The sequence below is a fragment of the Mya arenaria genome, chromosome 12, assembly GCF_026914265.1.
Source record: "Mya arenaria isolate MELC-2E11 chromosome 12, ASM2691426v1".
In the NCBI taxonomy this organism is placed as follows: Eukaryota; Metazoa; Mollusca; class Bivalvia; order Myida; family Myidae; genus Mya; species Mya arenaria.
In genome coordinates, this window is record NC_069133.1 from 17,537,417 (window position 1) to 17,558,259 (window position 20,843).

The 20,843-nt window shown below is 35.1% G+C and overlaps 1 protein-coding gene across 8 annotated transcripts in view; it reads left to right on the forward strand.

Moving 5' to 3' along the window:
- Positions 1-20,843, forward strand: part of LOC128212078 (uncharacterized) — a 126,159-nt gene that overhangs the window by 64,975 nt on the left and 40,341 nt on the right. For all 8 annotated transcript variants that reach the window (XM_052917327.1, XM_052917330.1, XM_052917328.1 and 5 more), the window contains exons 2-3: positions 1,588-1,788; positions 13,684-13,772. In XM_052917327.1, coding sequence (XP_052773287.1) covers positions 1,645-1,788; positions 13,684-13,772 — 233 coding nt within the window. In that variant the 5' untranslated portion in view covers positions 1,588-1,644. The remainder of the gene's footprint in view (positions 1-1,587; positions 1,789-13,683; positions 13,773-20,843) is intronic.

Sequence of the window (20,843 nt, forward strand, 5' to 3'; positions counted from 1 at the left end):
TTGGACATAGAGGAATAATGCCGAATAATTTTGTCTTGACGATGGTGGTGGTGGTGGTGATGATGATGATGATGATGATGATGGTGGTGGTGGTGGTGGTGGTGGTGATGATGATGATGATGATGGTGGTGGTGGTGGTGGTGGTGGTGGTGGTGGTGGTGATGATGATGATGATGATGATGATGATGATGATGATGATGGTGGTGGTGGTGGTGGTGGTGGTGCTGCTGCTGCTGCTGCTGCTGATGATGATGATGATGATGATGATGATGATGATGATGGTGATGGTGATGGTGATGATGATGATGATGATGATGATGATGGGCACCAAATCCGTTCAAATGATTTCCTGTTTTCGTAAGGCTATGCCCCTTGGCATAGGTGAGCGTTCCAGGACCGTCCGAGCATTCTTGTTTCAAATATTGTTCTGTGTCTCAAGTAACGCGATATACATTCAAAACACCATCATTAAAAACTGTAATGAAAACACATTTGTACCCGATTTTCAAACTCAACTTATTTTTTTTTTAAATGAAATGAAATCTTGCAACTCAAAACTAAAAATAATGATGCCAAAAATGTAAACAATTATTGATTTATTTCATAAATATGCACTGTCTATATATTCAAACATATGTAATCAGTACAAAGTGTATATTTTTAAAAAAAAAATCAATAACTTTTCACATTTTTTGGCATTATAATTTTTAGTTTTGATTTATAACTTTTTTATTTTAAAAGAAATATTTTGAGTTTGAAATCCGGTGCCAGTGAGTAAACCATATCATCAATAGATTTGATGTATTACTCGGCAATATCGTATTACAATGTTCGTGTCTACTTGAAGCACTAAGCCGTTTCTGCGAGTGGAACTAGTTTGTTCCTCATCATCAAAACCACATCATACTTAGCTCCTAATCAAAATGACATTTTCTCGTTATACGAATTTCCATTTAAGGCTCTTTGCCAGACTGGTCGGGGATATAGAAGACATTCCCTCGCATCAATTTCCCGTGCGCTTGAGCCAATATACTTCAGTTTCTTGGCACTTATATAACCGACGTCAATATAAGGTTTATTTCCAAATAAATCATTACCATTGGCATTTGAGCCTTGATTCTAAGCAGTTATCGGAACACCGATTACCAACATGATACTGAATGAATAAAACGTATTTAGACACTTTTTTTAAATGCATGACGCGAAAAACGCAGACGACAATAATAACTTCCGTTCTGTTTGGTCGTCATCTTACATCTTGACGTCCGGATAATTTTCAAGTCTATTTTAGCAGATACAGATATATCGTGACATTTGGATATATTTGTCAGATTATTGGAGACAATTTTAGATGGCTGTAGAGCATTTTGTGTGAGAAATATACTGCTGTATAACGATAGACTTGGTCAATCTAGAATTACGCTGGAAATTAGAGGGAACATATGTGAAGTTAGCTATTCGGAGATGTGCTTTTTGGTTTCTAGATTATTTTGTTTAGTAAGATGGCACTTCTTGGCAGATGAAAGTGTGAACATTTTTTTAACAAACATTTTAGGAGAACACTTAAAGTATTATTTATTTCATCAGGTGAAGAGAATGCATTGAAGACCAGTGATTACACTTTTGGATCAGACGGCAATTAAAATGGAGGCACCGGAAACGTTCCACCCGGTGAACATCTTAAAAACTACCCGTGGATTTCCTCCACCCATACGCCTTGGCTACACGAAATCAGAACTGTACGGGGACTTAACGCATCTCAACACTGTGGACGAACATGCAATCAAGGTATGTGGATTGAAATAAATATCATGCCATTGATAGCTAGCAAATGATTTAAAAGCTAGCTCATACAATATATTCAAACATACGAGAAATTGTTTTTATTATGTAGTGTTTTTAGAAATTTATCAGTGAAATAGAAATGAGATTTCACTTTTTCAAACATTGAAATAACATTTTGATAATTTGTCACTGTCTTGAAATTTAAGCCCGTTCTCACTCCCATATACGCAAGGGCTTGGACATAATTCCAATGACGTCATTTCCGAAATGAGGCTATGTTCGCATACAAGTAGGCGCGCTTTTCTGAAAATTTACAATTAAATGTCATTTTACATCCTTCAGTGTAAGATCGCAATATATTTTACCTCGTGAACACCAATTGTAAATGTTTCATTCGTGGCTACGCCACTTGTGAAATATAACTTGTGCTGCTCACTCGGTGAAACATATCTCGCACTATTAATTACGCTGAAGCAAACGTGTATCCTCTATACAAGCGTCAAAGAGTTAACATTCGCTAAATATTTCAGGTACATGTCACCCCCAGTATATTTAGTCTAAATAATTTGAAAAGCTTACGGGTGCGAAAATATGTAACTTAAAGACATAGTCGACCATACTGTGTTAAAAAAATCCCACTAAGATGAAAATGACTTATGTCATAAAGTCATTTAACAAATAGTCCAATTTGGCAGAATAAGTCTTCTTTAAATATACAACCGCAACAAGTGTTACCACAATTTCAAAGTGACAACGTATATATAATAGTTTAAAACCCGTGTTAAAAGTTTAAACGGAACGCCTTTAAACGTTCTTAACAACTGTGAATTTAGCATCTGTTAAAATGATTGGCCAGCGCTTTGTCGTAAACAGCAATAAAATATCAAATGTATGGTTTTAATATCTAACTTTATGACACACACTTTTTAAGGTATGTTTTCGCCATTTTACTTCAAACAAAACACGGAGCCTGTATAATGACTTTATCATATTTGCCCCCTCCCCACCCTAACCGATCCTGTACAGAACGTATTGTTCACTTATTATTCATTCGGAACTCGTCAACCATTTTTATCGAAAAAAACATCGGGTGTATTTGGTCGGTTTACATTATCAAAAAGCGGTACGTTTAAGTCCGCTGCAAGTAGATCGCGTAGTAATTTTTTAGCAGTTAAACTTTAAGACTTAACTCTTGGGAATCTAAATTATGTTTGCAATAATGCACTTCACTGACAATCAGTTTAAACTTAGATCAGTAAATACAACTCTAAAACACTACATTTAATTAATGATATAATTAAAAAAATTACGAACTATTTCAACTGATGTACCGGCATACATCCGAGGTTGTTTTCGATAAAAAATGGCCGAGGAGCTCCGAATGCATTTTATTATCAGGCGTTGAGTAGTGTACAAACAATCCCGTCTCATTATTTACTTGAGTTATGACACTTTCGCCACCGCCATGCTGCCTTCTTATCATTTAATTGAACAGCCATCACATCGCATGCTTACCTTTAAGCAATTTAAGCTGATACGCATATTAGAAATGAGCAGAACATGACTTATTCTAAGTCCCATGAGATGACAGATATTTCATCTACCGGTAACTTTCTATTCATTGACGTTGCACCGGATTGGACAGGCGGAGCATTAAAATCCCCACAGAATATTCGGAATTCATATCCCGTTTTCCATCGAAAATAACCTCGGATGTCTATGAACGGTTTACAATGTCAGCAATCTTTACATTTGACTAATGCTGCAAGTATATCGCATAGTAATTTCAATTTAGCAGTCAAACGTAGTGACGTCACTCTTATGAATCTTCATTATTTAAGAAATAATGCCAGTTACTGGCAATCATTTAAAATTTATTTATACAAAGTAAACGTTAATTAAAGCGCTACAATTAACTAATACTATTATTAAAAAAACTCACGAACTACTCCTAATGTACCGGCATACAACAGACTTGTTTTCGATGGAAAATGGACGAGGAGTTCCGAATGCCCACAGCAATGTCCCACTTCAGTCATATTGAACACTAACGAAATTGATGATTCTGTCAAGAATAATCAGACCTCTTAAAATTCGACATCGAAAGATTTGCACATACGTATGCATTTAAAAAATGGTTATTTTGAATAATAAGGTTTTGGTGTCTAGTTGTAAAACGTTAATATCCCAAAACCCCTCCCCGTCTGTCCTCATGTGAAACTTGTGCACATCATATATGTACTTGATGTCAGCACTTCAACGTTGGTTGCAATGTTCCAGTTGGCGAGTCAGCCAAGTTTTCTAACGCTCTCATATCACTCAAAACAGAACAGGGCCCTTCTTTTGTAATCCTTCAACATTATGTATTTTGTTTACGTCTACTCCTTTGAGTCGACCGTTCGGCAACTCTGTTGTAAAACAAAGCTAAAATCACTGTACCTATGCCAATACTTAACATTGGTGTATATATGTTTCATGCAATTAACAAAGTTGAGTTGAGTTGAGTATGCCAATGCAGTTAAACTTATTTTATCATGAGAAGTGTCCTTACCAATGGTCCTGTGGTCATCACTTAAAGGTATTCGCTCATGTTTTGTAAAGTGCACCCTTTTTTAAGGCCGAAATAAAATGCGTAAAGTCAATAGGAGTTTCAAAACCAATAAACCGAAAGCTGGAACCCTTCAGCAAATATTAATATTTGCTCAAAAATCGTCTTTGGAGACAATTTTCATTTATGTTGACAACGCTAATAATCTCTTATTTTTAGCTTTTTGTTGCTTTCTTGATTGGTAGACTGACATTACCACGTGATGTTATCAACGTATTGTTAAGAAGTCAAAATATAGACTATTTGTTAAAGTCCCGGTGGCCTTGTGGTTTAGGCGCCGGCCTCTCATTTTTTTTTACTCTACCGTCGTGGGTTGCACTCCACTAATTCCAAAATACTTTTTATATTATGACTGTATTTTTTGTGATTTCGATATCTAAGAGTGAAATAATGATAAAATAAGTGATTTCAGTTGCATTACCGGGAAAACTTACTTTTGGTCCAAAAACATGAGCGAGTACCTTTAAATAATACATCAGCACGTTCTCGCGTTTTATAAGAGACCCCTGATCCTATTTCACAAGTTTTATAACTACTTACATTAATCTGATTGGAAAACGTCATAAAATAAGAAGACGCTATTCATTTCATAACATAAGAAGCAAAAGACAAATTAGATAACCAATTTCGTTGGCAGCGTAATTACATCTAATGCCAGGAAAAGGTCTGTGAATCTCATGAAAATCATCGTTCAGCTAATGGTGCACGGCGAATGGTGTTTTAATAAAATCACTTGAAATGATTTTGTGGCATCACAATTGATTAATCTCATAGTTGGAATGAAGTGAAGATTTGATGAATGGAACATAACAGAATAGGGCTGGTATTCAATTTTGGTTTTAATTGAATCTTAGAACGATGTAGCTAATCGGATTTTTTTTGTTATTGATAACTGAGCAATAGAGTGAATGAAGCCAGTGATGTATGATCCTAAGATTTTCTTAAGACGAATATTGAATATCAGCTCAGATCAACGTTTATTTCTTTTTAAACAGTTAACACAATATGTACAATGATATAAGTCACAAATAACCCTTGATTATTGATAGAGTGTATCTTATGCATATACTATTATACATGGCGATTGGTCATAGAGTGTGGAAAGTACAAATAGAAAGATTACTGTATAAATAGATGCCTGAAATAAAATGAAATAGCATTTGTGAAGTTCATGGCAAAAATATAGGTTAACAATATTCTTTTGAAATGCTTTCAGTATGTATATGTATATAATGGTGTTAATACACATGGAATTAATATCTCATTCGATAGGTCATTTATAATAATCAATATCAGATTATAATTATTATTATTATTAATTATAGATGCAAATCGGTGAAATTAAACAAATCGTTTACATCTTATATATTTGCTATAAAATAATGTGAACTTAATTAATAGGACACGTTACAAAGTGGCTTTTAATGACGCACATTATAGGTGAATGCAAAAATATTTAATTTTAATTTTAATGCATTATCAAGTTTAACTCATTTGTCTTTAATGAGCAAAAGTGCATAGTATATAGTACAGATAAATGTTTCTTTTACATAGTGGCTACGTGGCCACATATTCCACATTTAAAAAAACGCCCAAATATCGTTTATATTTTTTATCTGTTAGTACGTAAATCAAATGCATTTTTTTATAATAAAACTCAATTGAGTTAAATACCGCATTGATCACATATTGTTGCCTTTTGCTCAATCCATAATTTAAAAATAAGATGTATGTATTTATCAAATATGATTAACCAGCATCTTAACAACGAAACGAAATATGTGAATCAATCCCATTCGAAGCGATAATTAGCTGATTTGTAAATAAACTTGATGGATTCGATCATGTGGGACTGCCTTACTGTCAGAGGAATCAGGGCAATTTGTACCGGTTTTCATTATAAAGTTCTAGTACTTCAATTTCCTGATATGTACACTACTAATGAAGTCTTCACGATTCCACCAGACTTTTGCGAAAACTTCATGGTTTTAGCATGGTGCAGTTTGGAACTTTGGTACAATTGGAACTTAATCAACCAATCAACGCATAGAATATTATAATATAGCAGCATTATCTTTTTTCTCCGCTATCTCCTTTAAAGCTGCACTCTCAGATTGAACATTTTAACAACTTTTTTATTTATTTTTTTTGTCTTGAAACGAGCCATTTGTTTGCAAAAATGCATGGACACCAGCAGCCAATTGTATAAAACCGGTTATCTTTTTGGTTTGGTCAAAGTTATCCGAAATGTTTATCGATTGGTCAATATCTTTCCAATAATTTTTTCTAACCAATCAAATCATTGAAAAGTGTTCACTAGCCGAAACATAACCTTTGGACAACTTATCCAAGTTATATACAAATGGCTGCTGTTATATAAAACTGATAACAAAAAATTAGATAGCAGATTTTTCTATTTAAGTTTTATGCCATAAAACATTAATTTTCGAACAGAAATATGAAAATCTACGATCTGGTCTTTTGTCAGCAATCTTTTATCACTGGTTTGCAGATATTTACGCAAAAATTTGTTCTTTCCAAGACAAAAAATAAAAAAGTTGTAAAAACGGTAAATCTGTGAGAGTGCAGCTTTAAAGGTACAATGTTTAGTAAATACACAAAAGAAACGATTTAATTTTAATGCATTATTATGTTTAATTCAGTTGACTTTAATACTCAAAACAAATGTATATGATTTTACTGATAAAACGTATAAACCTTAATAAATGGGTTATTCAATCAAAAGCGTGGGCACAAATTCATCGATTAAAAAGGACCATATATTTATAAAAAAAAAACTGTTTATAAATCATATAAGTCAAATCACTGAAACATAATAATGCATTAAAATTGATACGTTTCTTTTATGCCTCTAGCTTTAGTTTTACCTTTTGGCAGCTCTTTTGTAAACCAAACTTTAACTCACTAGCGAAGCCAGGGGAGGGGCACACCCGGCGCCTTCCCTAAAATCGTCCTTGATTACTTTTCAAAATAATAAAATACGCCCAAAATGCACCATTTCAGACTAAAAAGTATTCAAATTTTCTTAGGGGAGTGCCCTCCCCCCCCCCCCCCCAACACTTTACACCAATTACATTTCGGTTTTGTGGAAGGGGCGCAAGTCGAAAGAATAAGTTACGCCCCATCTAACGTCAAATTCTGGATCCACCGCTTAAACTTCTAGTTCGATCATCGCTGTACGTACGTCAATACACTTTGTCCTTCGACATGTCCATAAATAGTTTGGACATCACTTTACCGTCACATCACCAGGTTCTTGCTAATTTATTTCAGAGACCCCGATCCTATTATTCAACTTATATAACTACTTACAATTATCTGATTGGAAATCGCCATAAAATAAGAGCATTGTATACATAATACTGGGTAAGGAGCAGACGACAAATTAGATAACCCGTTTTGTCGGCAGTGTTATTACATCAAATGCTAGGAAAAGGTCTGTTTATCTCATGAAAATCATCGCTTTTCTAATGGCTTACTGCGAATGGTGTTTTAATGAAATCATTTGAAATAATTGTCTGGCAAAACACTTAATTTATATAGAAAAGTGGAATGAAGTGGAAATGAGATGGCTACGAGTAGTGGCGTTAAAGCTGAACTTTCACATTTTGACGGTTTTGACTTTTCATTTATTTTTTAAATCAGATTCAGCTGTATTTGATGCCATCAAATGTGTCATATTAGATAATTCATAATAGATGAGAAACTATTTTAACTATATTAACGTCAGTAACGCTATATGCCCAAACACATCAGTTTTCGAACGTAAATATGAAAACTGCGATTTGTTCTTTTGTAAGCAGTCTTATATCACTAGGTTACAACATAATTATATGCTAAAAATGGCTCATTCAAAGACAAAACAAAATGTCAGAATCCTCAACCTGTGAGAGTGCAGCTTTAATAACGTTTATTAAGAACATTTAAGATATTGTCTACGTCTCTATTTTACAAAGGTTTTCTATAGCTGCTTAACTATTAAAGGTGGAAAGTATTTTTTCACGTTTCAAATACCTGTTCTTTTGTATGCCTTGTAGTTTATAAATGTTTGATCGTCTTCATTAAAAAACAGCAGGCAAAAGTTAAACAAGACACGATGGGATCCATTTTACCATTTATTTCAATAATGCGTTCGGGTGCTTACAAACCAATAGCATATACATACAAAAATACAAACAATGAACATGAACATTATCATCGAAGCAATACATTAAAACGCGAACATTTAAATTAATTAAATTAATAAAAGAGATCACTGGTTGTACCTTCTTTCTCCTACTCGATGCTTATTGGGTCGTATTGTTCAAATATCATTATCAGATGGAAAGTACCGAACAAACAAAACCGTCTCATTATGTACTTAAGTTCTGCCATTTCCGCCACTGTCACGCTGCCTTCCTATCATTTAATTGAACATTCATCACGCAGAATGCTTACATTTAAGCTATTTAAGATTATTTGAATATAATAAATGAGCAGAACATGGAAATATCCCAGTCAAATCTCAGTCTCAACTAATTTTACGAGATGAAAGCATAATATGATTTAAAATCTAGAATGTTTAATACTTTTTTAAAAGTTTTTTTTTTTTTTTTTTTTTTTTTTTCAAAATTTTAATTTATTCAACAATATGTTTTCATTTTACATAACATAGTATGACATTACATAATACCAATTTACATTCACGTTTAAAGAATGCAGCTAAGTTATTTACAAATAATAGTTGAGATGCTATGAATGTTAAAGCAATCTAAACCAAAAAAGACTGTAAAAGATGAAGGAAAAGAAAATACTTTTTTAAACGTAGATTCTCATGGAATGTGTTGATAAAAATATTTTGTCAGTATCACAAAGAAACTTAATTCCAGGGCAAAAAAACCTAACCAATTGTCAAAAACAAATTGTACCCAATCAGTTTTGGTTGTAGATTATTATTCCCTTGATATCTTGACCAAAGGCAAAAATCAACATTTTACATGATATAATGCTTTTTTAAGGTGTAAAATCATCTGTAAGTTTTAATTAACTTTTGATGTTAGGAGGTTAAATGAGTTGAGACTGAGATCGAGATTTTACTTAAGTTTTTTTTCGTGATATTGGGGCCAGGAGAGTCTTGTTCAAATATCGAACAAACAAAACCGCCTCATTATGTACTTGAGTTGTGCCACTGTCATGCTGCCTTCCTATCATTTAATTGAACATTCACCACGCAGAATGCTTACATTTAAGCTATTTAAGATGATGGGAATATAAGAAATGAGCGGATCATCGAAATATCCCAGGAGATGACGGATATTTCATCGGTCTGAATTGGCGTTATACAGGTTAGGTAGCTTGGAAAATGCCCAAACGCTTAAAGTCTGAATAATTTACAAACATCTGTCCAACCTCATTGCACCCTCTTGCATTGTATTCTACCGACATATGAAATATGTATACAGTATAGCTTTAAAAGATCGACATTATGATGAAACTTGTAAACTTCGTGTTTGAATACAGCAACACTATTCCTGCAGCATTGCTCGTATTTCGTACAATCCATCATTTATCATACAGTGACAGATCTATGTTTTACCATCTATAACCAGTAACGGAACATGTAAAGCGATCCTATGGGTTATTAGCGGATTTGTAAATACACTTGATGGATTATGTTTTGTGATACTGCATTTCCGTCAAATAAATCATGATCATTTGCGCAGATTTTGATCGTAGTTGTGATTTATTTTTAGTCTGGCAAATAAGAATTCGTTAAATCGTTCTTGGAACAAGCTTAAACAATGAACGTATTGAATCTTGTATTTTATCTGCATGGTTGATTTCGTCTTCACACGCTAACAGTTAAGCAACTTAACCTAACTGTAAAGCAATACGAATTGTTCTTACCATTACCATTTTTCGTCTAAATAAACTAAAATCCAATGACGTACCCATGCATATGCTGTTACGAACTCAAATCACTGTCCACACGTCTATCACGTGATTTTTTCAAAGCCAAATCTCTGCCCTAACGTATATCACGTCATGATTTCAAACTCCAATCACGTATATCACGTGATGATTTCAAACTCCAATCACGTATATCACGTGATGATTTCAAACTTCAATCACGTATATCACGTCATGATTTTAAACTCCAATCACGTATATCACGTGATGATTTCAAACTCCAATCATTGCTCTCACGTATATCACGTGATGACTTGAAACTCCAATCACTGCTCTCACGTATATCACGTGATGACTTTAAACCCTAATTATGCCCTCACGTATATCACGTGATGACTTTAAACCCTAATTATGCCCTCACGTATATCACGTGATGACTTTAAACAACAATCACTGCCCTCACGTATATCACCTGATGACTTCAAACCCTAATTATGCCCTCACGTATATCACGTGATGACTTCAAACAACAATCACTGCCCTCACGTATATCACCTGATGACTTCAAACCCCAATCACTGCCCTCACGTATATCACGTGATGACTTTAAACCCTAATTATGCCCTCACGTATATCATGTGATGACTTCAAACCACAATCACTGCCCTCACGTATATCACCTGATGACTTCAAACAACAATCACTGCCCTCACGTATATCACCTGATGACTTGAAACCCCAATCACTGCCCTCACGTATATCACCTGATGACTTCAAACCCCAATCACTGCCCTCACGTATATCACCTGATGACTTGAAACTCCAATCACTGCCCTCACGTATATCACCTGATGACTTCAAACCCCAATCACTGCCCTCACGTATATCACCTGATGACTTGAAACCCCAATCACTGCCCTCACGTATATCACCTGATGACTTCAAACCCCAATCACTGCCCTCACGTATATCACCTGATGACTTGAAACCCCAATCACTGCCCTCACGTATATCACCTGATGACTTCAAACCCCAATCACTGCCCTCACGTATATCACTTGATGACTTCAAACCCCAATCACTGCCCTCACGTATATCACCTGATGACTTGAAACCCCAATCACTGCCCTCACGTATATCACCTGATGACTTCAAACCCCAATCACTGCCCTCACGTATATCACCTGATGACTTGAAACCCCAATCACTGCCCTCACGTATATCACCTGATGACTTCAAACCCCAATCACTGCCCTCACGTATATCACCTGATGACTTCAAACCCCAATCACTGCCCTCACGTATATCACCTGATGACTTCAAACCCCAATCACTGCCCTCACGTATATCACCTGATGACTTGAAACCCCAATCACTGCCCTCACGTATATCACCTGATGACTTGAAACCCCAATCACTGCCCTCACGTATATCACCTGATGACTTGAAACCCCAATCACTGCCCTCACGTATATCACCTGATGACTTCAAACCCCAATCACTGCTCTCACGTATATCACCTGATGACTTGAAACCCCAATCACTGCCCTCACGTATATCACGTGATGACTTCAAACCCCAATCACTGCCCTCACGTATATCACTTGATGACTTCAAACCCCAATCACTGCTCTCACGTATATCACGTGATGACTTGAAACTCCAATCATTGCTCTCACGTATATCACGTGATGACTTGAAACTCCAATCACTGCTCTCACGTATATCACGTGATGACTTGAAACTCCAATCATTGCCCTCACGTATATCACGTGATGACTTAAAACTCCAATCTCTGCCCTCACCTATATCACCTGATGACTTGAAACCCCAATCACTGCCCTCACGTATATCACCTGATGACTTCAAACCCCAATCACTGCTCTCACGTATATCACCTGATGACTTCAAACCCCAATCACTGCCCTCACGTATATCACCTGATGACTTCAAACCCCAATCACTGCCCTCACGTATATCACTTGATGACTTCAAACCCCAATCACTGCTCTCACGTATATCACGTGATGACTTGAAACTCCAATCATTGCTCTCACGTATATCACGTGATGACTTGAAACTCCAATCACTGCTCTCACGTATATCACGTGATGACTTGAAACTCCAATCATTGCCCTCACGTATATCACGTGATGACTTAAAACTCCAATCTCTGCCCTCACCTATATCACGTGATGACTTCAAACTCCATTCACTGCCCTCACGTATATCACGTGGTGATTTCAAACTCTAATCACTGCCCTCACGTAAATCACGTCATGATTTCAAACTCCAATCACAACCCTCACGTGTATCACGTGATATGACCACACCAATATCTTTGAAAACAAAATAATGTACAGAAACTTCTATAAAACATTGCATAGACGTTTTTTAAAACAATAAAGCTGCAGTCCAGCATTTGTTCGTTCGGAACGGAGAGATATTCTCTGCTTGTAAAGGGAGGTCATTGCATTGGAGATTGAGATGGTTTTGTGAATATGATTACCACGATTGCAACATGCTGGCTATTTGTCATAGACCCCGAGCCTTTTAACTGCTATCATTAATCTGATTGAAAAACGCCATAAAATAACGGAGTCCATTCATAACAGCACTCATATCGTCAGCAGGGGTAATAACTTCTTATGCCATGATAATGTATGTAAATCTCCGCAAAATCCTGGTCCTTGCAATGATTTACTGCGTGTGGTAAGTGTTTTAATTAAACCACTCAAAATAATTGTCTGACAACAAACTTTATTTATTTCTTTATTTAAATGAAGCCGAAATAAGATTTATACGATGTGACTTAATAGCCAAAACCTGAAACACGCAAACATGCTATGTATGCAGTTCAGTAAAACCACTGGTATTATGACGATACTATTTTATCGTACAATATCATTTTGATTGCAGTTCCTCCTTAATGAATATCAATGCACTTATTAAAATAAGAATCAGTCAATATATTGAATACTTTCAACACAGTTTTAGTCAATTAACGTGTACAAGTGATTTTGATTCAGTAGCATACCAGTGTGTGTTAGTTAATATTTCACATCTAGGCATAATTATGCACGTTGGTAAGGCTGGCCTACAAGCCAAGTGTGAGGATGAGAGCTCAAAGACTGCTTGAAATCCCAATGATTTATTTCTTTTCTTTTCACTGCCTCAGCTTAGACGGTTTCCTAAAAATGAACGAATTATGATATATTGGTTTTTGTTTTGTACTTTAGCATTTCGTCACTTGTTTGGTGTTTATTTGGTATCTACCCTTTTGCATTTATACAGGATCTTGGTTAAATGTTCGGCTCTGGTATGTCACTGTAGTTTCCCTTGTTTAATTTTCTAAAGAGAGCCTATTTGGTATGTTTCAGGTAGCGAGCCATGACCATGCCTGCTTCAAGGACCTCCTGTGGCACCTCGTCTACAGTAAAAACTTCTTCTCCGACCTCGACAAGGCAAGGTACGTCATAGTTCCGTTGTCCATGTTATTACACGGCTTACCAATAACGAACCTTTTTATACAGTTTTTGAATCAGCTTGGCATTTGAAGTTATTGGAGCATTGAATACTTGTAGCTTTTTCTCCGCCAAATACACCAGGTGAATTCCAAATTAAGTGCAACATCTATAGCCTTCCAATCGACATTACACATCAAAGAAAGCCGACTGCGATTGGGCGTATTTATTTATGTAACAATGTAGAACTTACCAGTAAGTGACGGTCTCATACACCCGCAAAGGATCCATACATGTACAGTTTAAATTGGTTTTACATCAACCAGCCAATTAATTGGAAGGCTTAAATAACACATTTGGAAGTGCAGAAAACTTCCTGTTCGAAATAACGTTTGGGACAGTACAAATTTACTGACTCTTTGTAGCGAAAGGCATTTTGAACGTGAAGTACAAGCTGATTAACGAGATGGTTTTACCTAAGTTATTATTTATTGTTATTTATATGCAGTAGTAATTCTAGGTTAAAATTGCTGAAAAGTACAAATTCATAAACGTCATTGCATTGCCGTTTTACATTGCAATTCATTTTATGTCCTGCTTTGTTTTTATTGATGACAAGAGGTATATAATAACCCTCTTGTGTACTTTATATATGAGCTTTTGATCCATATTGTAAATTCTGGATTATTAAGCTCGAAATGAAGCATTTCATGTTTTGATATCATTGTTATTATATTTACACATTATTTCTTCCCGTAAAGATTTTCTCTTGAAGATTGAATTCATGGTAATAACCTTACAATATGAAGTCGTTAAGTGTTAATTGCAGTGTGTACAAAGACCTTGTTCAATTTATTGTTTCTTTTATTTTCTTTGATTGCTGGCATCAAAAGATCTTGTAGTACCCAAAACTCTCATTTCAGAAATAAACACCATTTAGACAATTGTTATTGCATTAGATAGGAGTAACGACCTGTAAACCGCATATATATTTTTGCTGGTGAAGTTTTACAAGTCTAATTAAATAAAACTAAAAAAAATCAAACGTCATTTAATGCTAACTTTGCTAAAATTATGTATTTGCAGTCAAATCTTAATGACCGTGTGAAAGTCTAAACGGATAAAATACTTTACTTTTTGACAATACAGTTACATTTTTAGCTCACCTGAGCACGAAGTTCCAGCAGGTATAAATGTTTTGATTCCATACTTCATGATTACATGCAGATTTATTGAAAATATGCTCTGTAATTTAATAAAAAAAGTCCTTCTAAGATGTAGTCAAAAGTATGTATAATAAGTTTTCAATGTTTCGTGCATGTTCATGTAGAACAAGTGTTTTAATCACATTCACTGCTAAAATACATTCTGAATTAAATGAAACAATTTTCATGTTTATACTCCAACCATAACAAGGACAGAAAATAAAAATGTACAAACAAAGACAAGTACGCATCCTTTCTAAGGTAGCAGACCACCAGACTGACATTTCAAATTCTCTAAAACTATAATACACTCAACTTTAATATTTAACATGTAGCATTGAAAACTGGTCCTAAATTTGTTTTAATTAAGTCCCCTCTCTTTGCACTTCCCATCGCCCTGAAAAACACTTATTCCCTCCCCCTGTCACAATTGGCCTCGCCCTGAAAAAACTTATTTCATACTTGAGTTGGATCAGGTGAACGATACAGGGCCTTCAGGGCCCTCTTGTTTAAATGTACGTTTCACTGACATTTCCTATATAATTATGTTCCATTGAAAATAAGGGAAATAAAGTTCAACATGTTATATACCGAGGAAGCAAGTGTTTTATTGTTGTTGAAAACAACAGTTCTAAAACATATATTGAAACATAAAAACAATTCACATGTTTGCTATTGTAGTTATAAAGCATATGCAATTGTTGATTAAAGAGAGGCGGACAGAATTAACTAAACATATGCGATTGTTGATAAAAGAGAGGCGGAAAGCATTAACTAAAGATAAGCGATTGTTGTTTAAAGAGAGATGGAGTTTTATATTAGACATCCGAATTTGATATTTGACGTTGGACATTGTTATTATACTTACACAACTTTCTTCCCTGAAATATATTCTCTTGAAAATGGAATTCATGGTAATATCCTTACATTACGAAGTTTAGTGTTAATTGCAGTGTGTACAAAGACCTTGTTCAATTTGTTGTTTCTTTTATTTTCTTTGATTGCTGGCATTTAAAGATCTAAAGGTACCAAAAACTCTCATTTCAGAAAGTAACATATTTTAGACAATTGTTATTGTTTTTTCAAGGAGTAACGGCGACCATTTAACTCCTTGTATATATTTGCTGGGAAGGTTTTACAAGTCTAATTGAATGAAACTTCGTAATGTGTTGCTTACTCAGCTGGAATTATTTATGTGGAGTCCAGACTTTTAAACCGTGTGGCCGTTTAAACGAATGTTGTTACTTTTTTATTTTCTCTACACGATAACATGTTTCATATTTACGTTTAACCGACCTTTTCTAAATAAGTTTGCTCCATAGAAAATTAGAGAAACAAAGATCAACATGTTATATTGCGTAGAAGCAAGTGCTTTGCTGTTGTTAAAACAACTAAATTAACTAAAGATATGCGATAGTTGATTAATTAAAGACGGAGTGTACTAGCTAAAGATATGCGATTGTTGATGAAAGAACGACGCAGTGTATCAACTAATCAAAATTATGCGATAGTTGATTAGTGAAAGACGGAGTGTACTAGCTGAGGTTATGCGATTGTTGTTTAATGAAAGACGGAGTGTACTAGCTATTAAAGTTATGCGATTGTTGATTAATGAAAGACGGAGTGTAATAGCTATAGTTATGCGATTGTCGTTTAATGAAAGACGGAGTGTACTAGCTATTAAAGTTGTGCGAGTGTTGATTATTGAAAGACGGAGTGTACTAGCTATTAAAGTTATGCGATTTTTGATTAATGAAAGACGGAGTTTACTAGCTTAACTTATGCGATTGTCGTTTAATGAAAGACGGAGTGTACTAGCTATTAAAGTTATGCGATTGTTGATTAATGAAAGACGGAGTGTACTAGCTATTAAAGTTATGCGAGTGTTGATTAATGAAAGATGGAGTGTACTAGTTATTAAAGTTATGCGATTGTTGATTAATGAAAGACGGAGTGTACTAGCTATTAAAATTATGCGGTTGTGGATTAATGAAAGACGGAGTGTAATAGCTATAGTTATGCGATTTTTGATTATTGAAAGACGGAGTGTAATAGCTAAAGTTATGCGGTTGTGGATTAATGAAAGACGGCGTGTACTAGCTAAAGTTATGCGATTGTTGATTAATGAAAGACGGCGTGTACTAGCTAAAGTTATGCGATTGTTGATTAATGAAAGACGGAGTGTAATAGCTATAATTATGCGGTTGTGGATTAATGAAAGACGGAGTGTAATAGCTAAAGTTATGCGATTTTTGATTATTGAAAGACGGCGTGTAATAGCTAAAGTTATGCGGTTGTGGATTAATGAAAGACGGCGTGTACTAGCTAAAGTTATGCGATTGTTGTTTAATGAAAGACGGCGTGTACTAGCTATTAAAGTTATGTGATTGTTGATTAATGAAAGACGGAGTGTACTAGCTATTAAAGTTATGCGATTATTGATTAATGAAAGCCGGAGTGTACTAGCTATTAAAGTTATGCGGTTGTTGATTAATGAAAGACGGAGTGTACTAGCTGAAGTTATGCGATTGTTGATTAATGAAAGACGGAGTGTAATAGCTAAAGTTATGCGATTGTTGATTAATGAAAGACGGAGTGTACTAGCTAAAGTTATGCGAGTGTTGATTAATGAAAGACGGAGTGTACTAGCTAAAGTTATGCTATTGCCTAAATATATGCGGTAGTTGGTTAAAGAAAGAGGGGGTTTACTACATGTAGCTGAAGATATGCGATAGTTTATTAAAGAAAGTTGTTTATTAGACATTCGAATTTGATAGAACTAAGAGCTTGTACGTATACTATGTGAAACTCCAATTGTTTATACAGCGTGGACAGACCGTCCCTGTTTTCCCTTAATATGTATTTTGATTAACAACCAATGACTTGAAATCATTCTTCCTGCCATAAAACATCCAATCTAACAAATACAATGGGAATTATTTCTCCTTTTGTTTACACAGCGTTGAAAGACCGTCTCTGTGTTGCCTTATTTTCCCAAAACAGCAAGTTTATATGATATTTAATAGAATCGGAAATGTCACAAGAAAAGAAATGTATCACACTATTGCCAATTTCCGGTTGATTCCTAGACAATTGTTTGCCCTCTGGTCAAATTGCAATCGTGTCTTCTTTACAAGTTGCCAGCCACTTTGGTATACTGGATTCTTTATATGAAGAGTGTTCGACAGCTTATACGAAATATTCTAATCATTTTTTTTGACGTTAATAAATTCATTGAAATAAACATTGTCGTCAATACACTCTTCAACATGCAACATTAACAAGTACGCTTAATTCGTTTAGGAACGGCATGGGCATTGTTTTTAGTTCACTTTGTAATCACAAAAGGTCAAGGTATTCATACACAAGCGTTACCGTTACGAGAACAATCTTATTTTCTTCATATTCCTCTTTTGTTAGGATATTGCAAGGGCTTGTCACTATTCTGATATGAAAATAATTCCGTCCGGAAAACTTCGGTAACAGTTACTCTGTTTTGGTTTTGGGGATCTTAGGACAAGTTGTTTCCAATGATTTACCACTTTTAGACGACATACTTTTTGGTAAATGTGGCATCTAGCCCAAGGTCCAGGCCACGTTTGGTGTAGCCCGGCTTATTTATATAGGCAATCACCGTCAGTTGCCACATGCATATTCAGCAGAGAAACACCGTAAAAGGTAATCTAGACAGTGAAATACAAATTGTTTAGACAAATTATATTTTAATCTAGCCCATAAAATTGGTATTATTTTTCCATTCCCTGACTTAACATTGGAAGACCGTCTCCGTTTTGCCTGACTTTCCTTACTTATGACTCGTAGATTGCCAATTCCACAAGAATAAAAAATATTCCACCTTTTTGCCAATTTCCTGCTATATCAAAAACAATAGTTTGTCTCCTGATTATATTTCAATCGTGTTTTCTTTCTGATTGGTCCGTCATTTTGGCAAGACTGTGTCTGTTAAATCCATGTACGACGTTATTTTTGCACACGAAGAATAATAAGAAGAAATCTTTGTTCTGTGATTAAGTACTCTCTTTTGATTTTTGACATGGTTATCAGACCTTTAGTTAATATTTAAAACATGATTATTTTAACATTTTTGTACATTTGTGCAGGAATTGTTGATCATTGTTCCATACTAAAAGTGCTTTGGGTCGCAAAATTCAAGCCTCATGTTTAGCTAAATGAAGAACCAGATTCGGCATTCGGAATTGGTCTTTGACATTCGGACTTCGTCATTTCAATTCCGAATGGAACAGTCGACTAAATGACGAGCTTGTTCGACATTGAGAGTGTGTCATTGTTAACGCCGTAATGGTGGGCAGGCCATCTCGACATTAGGGCACTAGGAAATTTTGAATGCCAAGCTCAATGACGAAGCAGTTCGACATTCTCGCTCTTTTTATCCAAATGAACAGCCGAATGACGAGCTGAATAACAAATTGAATAAAGAGCTAGCTCTCTAAATGACGAAGATGAACCAGGTCGACTTTCAATCTTATTTTCTTGTATATAGGGCTGACCATCAAGCGAATGAAACATCAGTTCCAAATTAAGACTTTATCATTCTAAATGTAGGGCTTATATCAAACGCTGATGCTTGTGCCGATTTAATACACCCCAATTATTAAGATTTGTATCTGCTTTTTTCGGAAGCAGACAAGATAAATCCTTTTTTTTCATGAATGTTTGTGAACACTAGACGGCATTTTTCGAGCCAAACGAGATTTGAGAAATGTGTTTTGGGGTTACAGAATGAACCACATACCATTAATCAAGATATGTTCCGGAAAAAAAACATAAGTGGACACATGGTCGCTGAAAGATTAGCCATTACATAATGTTGTTGAATAATATGACCTATTTTTAAACTACCCCTGAAATGTCTGTATCACATTTTTTCTCTCGAAGATACGACCGAATTATTGTAAAAAAGTACCCTGGCGCCACAACTAGTTTTACAATCGCTATTAAAATTGAACACAGTGCTCAATGTGTGTGTGTTTTTATTCATGAACACGTTTTGTATGGCAATTATTTAAAACAAGCAAGTAATTGGGACCAAGTGGGTAAACATTAAGATAGTTAAAACGATAGCGAACGAATAATGAAGTTAGCTCACTGTTCGGTGAACCACAGATAATTAACACTTACAGAACACTTGTGTTGAAACAGGTATAAACAATTTTCTGTACGCCAATGTTTTTTGGGAATCAACGCAGTAACATTGTTTTCGGGCCAGTTTTGAGCGTTACTGGAAAAACACATTTTGGTGATAACAGGTTTTAGATTGATAATTAATCTGTTTACCCATAATATAAAGTATGATTGATTATAGCTGCACTCAAAAAGTGTTGACTGTGTTAATTTTTCGTCTCAGAATCAGCTAATTGTGGCATAAATGCCTTCAATTCATTCATATGAGGTCTCGAACAACAGAAGTGTTTACGACGGTGTTTACAAGGCCTTGCTCAATTTATTGTTTCCTGTTTTCTGTATTATTGCTGGCATCAAAGATGTAATAATTCCAAGAACTCTTGATTGAGGAATAAACACGGTTCAGGCAATATCTAGTGCTTTTCAAGAAACAAATGGTTAGCTGTAGTGATTTGGTCTGTATTGAATAATTTCATCATTATAGCTGATGACTTCGGTATTTTATTTGCAATGCCGATAACAATTGAGTTGGGACCGTTTCAGCAAAGGAAATCACTTTCATTTGAGTACGCAAAGCACCTTTCATGTTTTCACAACAGCGTCATCTATAATAAATATATTCCAGGTCATCTATAACAAATATATTCCAGGTCCTCTATAACAAATATGTTCCAGGTACTCTATAATAAATATATTCCAGGTCCTCTA